General features: G+C 49.1%; 1 protein-coding gene across 4 annotated transcripts in view; it reads right to left on the bottom strand.

The window, feature by feature from the left end:
- Positions 1 to 613: 613 nt before the first annotated feature.
- CLASP1 (cytoplasmic linker associated protein 1) overlaps positions 614 to 6,000 on the bottom strand; it is a 263,675-nt gene continuing 258,288 nt past the window's right edge. For all 4 annotated transcript variants that reach the window (XM_045869025.3, XM_045869027.3, XM_054506248.2 and 1 more), the window contains one exon: positions 614 to 3,789. In XM_045869025.3, coding sequence (XP_045724981.1) covers positions 3,703 to 3,789 — 87 coding nt within the window. In that variant the 3' untranslated portion in view covers positions 614 to 3,702. The remainder of the gene's footprint in view (positions 3,790 to 6,000) is intronic.

The raw sequence follows: 6,000 nt of genomic DNA, 5'->3' as shown, positions 1-6,000 counted from the left end.
CGGAAGAGTGGCGACTTGCCTGGGGAGGGTGGGAGCTGGGATTTGGGCCCAGGCATTTGTGATCCTACCACCCTGCTGTCACAGGTCAAACGGGGAAGGACGTGGTGGGCCACAGGGAAAGGGGGCTGAGTCATGGGGTGGTGGTACTTGAGGTACATCACAGTAAACAATGGAAAACTCACCATCTTTTTCTTAGTAAAAGGCTTCAAAAAAGTGGATTGGCGCCCTCAGTGTCCTGCACGTGTTCCTCCTAAGTCCGTGTTCCGGTCGGCTGCCAGGCGGCCCCCTCCCTCCAAGCCCTTCCCCGAGGTCTAGCCTGGTCCCAGCAGCAGCTCCTGAGCTGAGCTCCTGGGAGCTAACTTCTCTCTGCTCAGACAGCCCACCTGGGTCTTTACGCCCAACCCTTCCACTCCACACTGCAAGGTGGCAGCTCCCGAAAGCACTCAGGGCAGGTGGGACACCCCCCTAGAGAGCGATGCGTTGACATCGAGAAAACTCCCTTGATGGAGACCCCTCAGATTCTTTACAAACGTGCCACCTTCTGGGGTCGGGGAGACGGGACAAGCCATCTACAGGATCCAGGGAGGAAAAAGACTGCTCCAGGGCAAGAAACTGAATTAAGTTTCATTTATTCTAGGGCAAACTCAAAAGGGTTTTTTTTGTTTTTTTTTTTAGCAAATCCTAACACATTATTAACAAAAAAAATCTGTACATTTGCCATGATACACTTGAAAGTGAAACAAATAAGATATAAATACAGATATGGATGTAACATGAAAAGCCCCCATAAAACAAAAACAAAACCCAAAAAACCCAACCTGGGGGTGTGGGGACCATGCGTGTGAACACAGTGCCGACAAAACTATTTTGGTGGCTGATAGTTTTCAGAGCGTTTTTTTTTTTTTTTTTTTTTTTTTCATTTCCAAACATCATTGTTAGCAAAGTCCTGGTGGGATTCTACAAAGTTCTTACTTGCTGTTAACATGTAGTATTATGCTTGATAAATAAAGGGCGGCAGGGAAAGAAAAAGACGGAGGAGACCAGGATCAGCTGCATCACCTGCACAGGAGAGAAGCCGGGGGGAGCCACAGAGAGGCAGTCCGGGGCTGTCCGCGGCGCCGGCCCAGCGAAGCACACACGGTGTACTTGAAGGAAGCTGCATGCCCACCCTCGGCCTCAGCCTGCCAGCCTCAGCCTGCCGGCCACACCGTGCCAAGTAGGAGCCGGGAGGGAAGCCGGCCCTAGCGGGAGGGAGGCTCGTGTGGGTGGGTTCGTCAGGGTCCTGGACGGTCAGGTGAACAGGGAGGCAAACACATTTCGCAGTTTTGGGTGCTTTGCTCTTTGTGGTGTTTGGGCCAAACAGGAGGCCTGCTGGGAGGCGGTGGCGGCTGTCCGGGGTTCAGAAGGCGACGGCAGGTGCAGCTCCCTCCCCATGAGGTGGTGGCAGCATGCGAGTCTCCCCAGCGGCGAGGGCAGGGTTTTGACTGAGGCCAAGAGACCTGTAAGTGATTGTAGCTCTCTCTAGGTCAGGAGACTGAAGGTTGGGGAAGTGACATTCAAGGCTAGCCCTTTGGGAGTACTGTGAGGACAACTCGGCAATGTTCAAGATTCTTCCCAACTGCAGGCGGCGGGGACTGGGAGACCAGGGAGTCAGAGAGTTCAAGGAGGAAGGTGTTTCCAAATGCATCAGATGTAAAAGAACTCATAAATAACCTAGCCAGAATGCACGTTTCTACAACAGAGGAGTAATCAAAAGGTGCCCTGACCCACTTGTCAAGTGTAAAAAGAAAATCCCATTAGTGAAATATTAACAAACGGTATTTATCAATGGAAGTAAGGCCTGGTCCTGCTATGTTCTGAGCCAAAAATAAGTCAATATTCAACCACTTAAAATGCACCCCTGAAGTTCCTTCAGCAGCAGCAGTGGGGTACTTCCCTCCATGTGCAAGATACCCCCTGCGTGCGCATACACACACACACACACAAACACACACACACACACTCTCTCTCTCTCTCTTTCTCTCTCTCTCTCAGTGAAGGCACCCTGGCTTCACTGTTCCTGGACCTTCATTTTCAGTGCCTAGTTCCAAATAAAGTATCTAAAATAAATTCCGAATGAAACTGAGTTTACGTGTGCTACAGTGTCGCAACTTCCAACACAAGGCAGAGGGCCAGAGCAGGGGTGTCTGTGGATGTCCGCGGGGACCCCACACAGTCTCTGTTCTCAGGGCTGCAGGCTGCAGGGGATTCTGCATCGGAACAGCAAACATCTCATTAAAAAAATACCACCAGAGTAGGCATTTTCCAGAAGGAAAAACCAGTTCCATTTAGACAGAGGATAGAAGCCTTTGCAATGACATCAAGGATTTCCATTTGGCTTTAAGAATTTTACTCAAAATGTATTTAACCAGATTCCAAATCTAGAGTTCCTTTTACTGGAGCAATCAAACCCTTAAGAAAAATTTGTAAGGGTAGTTTCTCTGATCATTTCTCATTGGAGAAAAGGAAACAGACTTTGAAACTGGGTTTCAAATCCTGTTTTTCTGCAATTTGCTAGCTGCCAAATTACTTTTTCCTTAAACAAGAAGGACTATTTCAAAAGATGAGCAAGAAGTACTTTTGTCCATAAAATTAAAAAAAAAAAAAAAAAGATTCTGATACTTGGCCTCTCTGGACTTTTCTTTGATCTTACTCCTATATTAAACCAAGAAGTCAAAACCGGGATGGCAGAGTTGCCGTTTACCAGACTGACGGAGAACACTCCAGAACTGAGCAGCTGAGGCAGAGGCTGTGGGGGAGGCAAAGAGAGGGCGCTAAATCTAAAAATCCGAACCACCAAGCACCAGGGTCAAGGCGGAGCCCTGTTAACAGTGTTTTCCCAAGAGCTGAGGAGTGGAACACTCACACACACGCACCTTCTTCTGTACCCTCCAGCTTCATGAAATGCCACCTTAGGCACCCATGAACGGCTGCTACAGATTTACCTTGATTTTTGTGTTTGGATTTAAACGGAAGAAAGAATTCTTTCGACTGGAAGCTCTGGGCGGGGACATCGCGAGTAGAGTGTTCAGAGGGGCGGGGAGTCCATCCTGGAAGGAGCCTGCAGAGGGGGCCCTGGGCCTCCAGGCTAGATCGTGTACAAGCAGAATCCCACGTGGTTGTTACAAGACCGTCTTCAGGCTTTTCTGTTTCTTGCCAAGACTTGACGCACATTCTTAGTAGGTCTCACAATACAACTGAAAGACGTACGACCCTTTCCTGGCGTCACAGGCCGTATCCAGAAGGAAGTAAGTGAAGATGAGAGAGAAGCACAAATTAACATACCTTCCTCAAATGTTAGTAACTAAGAGAAAATGCTACTTTCTACCAGGTATTGGCCAGAGAGCTCCGATTTTTTGAAACTGCACCCCACACACATGGTTTTATGATCTCAGCAGGCTGTACAAGACGCGTTTAAGTATGGCTCTTTTCTTATTCCATTTGTTCCGTTTGAGGACTGCACTACAGGCCTTGCTTCCTTTACATTCAATACCAGTAAGATTCTACACAGAAGCTGCAAGGGACCAAAATACTGATTGTAATAAATATTTGCGGGCCTCCTTGTACTGACTGGGCAGCCGATGCGGGGGAGGGTGGGGGAAGGTCTCGGAGAGGCACCACCGACTGCTTCTAGGGCTACACGAAGAGACTCCGGCGCTGCCATTAGCTGTGTGTGGACACGTCAGATGAGGAGCTGCTGTTACTGTTCGTGGTCTGGGCCCTCTTTATATATAAGTTTAGTAGTTTCATCTGCAAAGAGAAGACACAAACACCATTAGCAGGAGGAAAGCAATCCGAGAGCAGACAACGAAAACCCAGGCGACAGTAAGAAAACAGCATGTTCTGAGTGCCCGGGGGGCTCAGTCGTTAAGCGTCTGCCTTTGGCTCAGCTCATGACCCCAGGGTCCTGGGATCGAGTCCTAAGTTGGGCTCCCTGCTCGGCGGGGAGTCTGCTTCCCCCTCTGCCTCTGCCCTCCCCCCTCTCATGCTCGCGCTCTCGAAAAGAAGTATCTTTAAAAAAAAAAAAAGAAGAAGAAAACAGTATGTTCCTTAGTTGAAAAATTCGTCATACGAACATTTACTAAGGGCCTACTGCTCATGCAGCATACATGTGTCCCCAGGCGAGGGCCACAGCGGTGGGAGGAGGTCCGGGTCTAGAGGAGAGGGAGCGGCGATGGTTCTCCGGAACAGAATGGAAAGTGAGCCACAAGGGCGCCGGGGAAGCAGATACATGAAGGGCAGAGGCACACATTCCAGGGGCGACTGCGGCCAACAGCTGCATGCAGCTGGTGCGGAAAGCGGGGTGCAGGCCCATGCACCCCGGGGACAGCTAGCCTAAACAAGGCTGATCACATTAAGAACAAAAAGAAATAAGTATTTGTGGAAACAGAATGCCCATAAACATCCACATAACACACAACTTATAAGATTGAGGGAATTATGAACTATTTCCCATCCACGGCTCTTTACCTGCCTTGCTCTAAACAGGCCATGAGGCTGGTCTCCAGGGGGACCCAGGAAGAGAGGCTCAGCATGTGGTGCATGAGAAAGCAGGCCCCCCCTGACAAGCAGGAACTGGAACAGCCACTATACAGAGCTCCTAGGAGAGGCTAAATCTCCCTGACGTATGACACCAAGGTAGATGTAGAGAATGAAGTGAACAGCTGTGTCGTGTGTTTCTCCACAAAGGGAGTCCGCAGCAGGCGGTCTCAGGTCTGCTGCTTTTACTGCATAGTCCGCCCTGGGGTCCCCATGCACCGGCCCCTGAAGCGCTGCCTTAGCCGTTTTAACTGAGCAGAGTACGACACAGGTTGCTTCTCCTTCCTCACCCCTTCAAGTTTTAAACCTTTCATTTTATTTTAAGATTTTATTTATTTATTTGAGAGAGAGAGAGAATGCGCATGAGTGGGGCAGAGAGAGAGGGAGAATCTCAAGCAGACTCCCTGCTGAGTGCAGAGCCGACGTGGGGCTCGATCCTGTGACCCTGAGATCATGACCTGAGCTGAAGCCAAAAGTCGGACACTCAACTGACTGAGCCATCCAGGCACCCCATGAGGGCAGTACCATCATTTTACACGGGGATTCTAATGTTCTAAGGTTCAGAGTGATACATCCAGGGCTGACCAGGTTCAAGGGAAATCCTATTCATCAAAGTGGCAGCCTGAGCCTCAACAGATCCAGCAGTCCTAGAACAACTCCACCATCAACTAGTTGTGTGACTTCAGGCAAAACATTTTCTGAACCTCAACTTCCCCTCCTGCAAAATGAAGAACAATGAGAACACTTCCATGCGCCTCCAGTAGCTCCTTACTCAGCAAACATGTCCTCCGAACACCCCTCTCCTACTCCTGCGCGAGTTGTCCTCGCTGTCCCCTCCTGCAGCTCACCCCATGCTGCCAAGCCCCCCAGTTCAGTCGTGTTCTCCTCCAGGAGGCCTCCGCCTTTCCTCCTGCTCCTGTGGGCCTGCGACCCAGTCACTGGGTCAGCTAGGCTGGTCAGTCCTGGGGGACTGTGCAGGCTTGTGTCAGTCCTGTCCCACCCCAGGGCAGGACAAAGTTTTGCTTTTCCCACATGCCTTAGGGGTACAGCAAAGAGAGCAGCTTCCTAACCCATACTTGCTGAATCAAAGAGTTGTTAAGAAAAAAATGTTCCAGAAGACAGGACAGTTTTATTTCTGTGAAAGGCTGGTTAAAAAGGAGTTGCTAAACACTGTTGTACTTATTTGCGATCAAAACCACTGAAGTAGATGGATAAAGAAGATGTGGTACACATATATATACACGATGGAATACTTCCCAGCCATCAAAACAAAAAATGAAATCTGGCTATTGGCAACGACGTGGATGGAACTAGAGGGTATTATACTGAGTGAAATAAGTCAATCACAGAAAGACAAGTATCCTATGATCTCAATGATATGTGGAATTTTTTTTTTTTTTTAAAGATTTTATTTATTTGAGA

Source organism: Mirounga angustirostris, unplaced genomic scaffold, assembly GCF_029215605.1.
Source record: "Mirounga angustirostris isolate CCGP_5_RB_7025 unplaced genomic scaffold, mMirAng1.0.hap1 SCAF_3, whole genome shotgun sequence".
In the NCBI taxonomy this organism is placed as follows: Eukaryota; Metazoa; Chordata; class Mammalia; order Carnivora; family Phocidae; genus Mirounga; species Mirounga angustirostris.
This window is presented reverse-complemented; position numbering and strand designations above follow the sequence as displayed.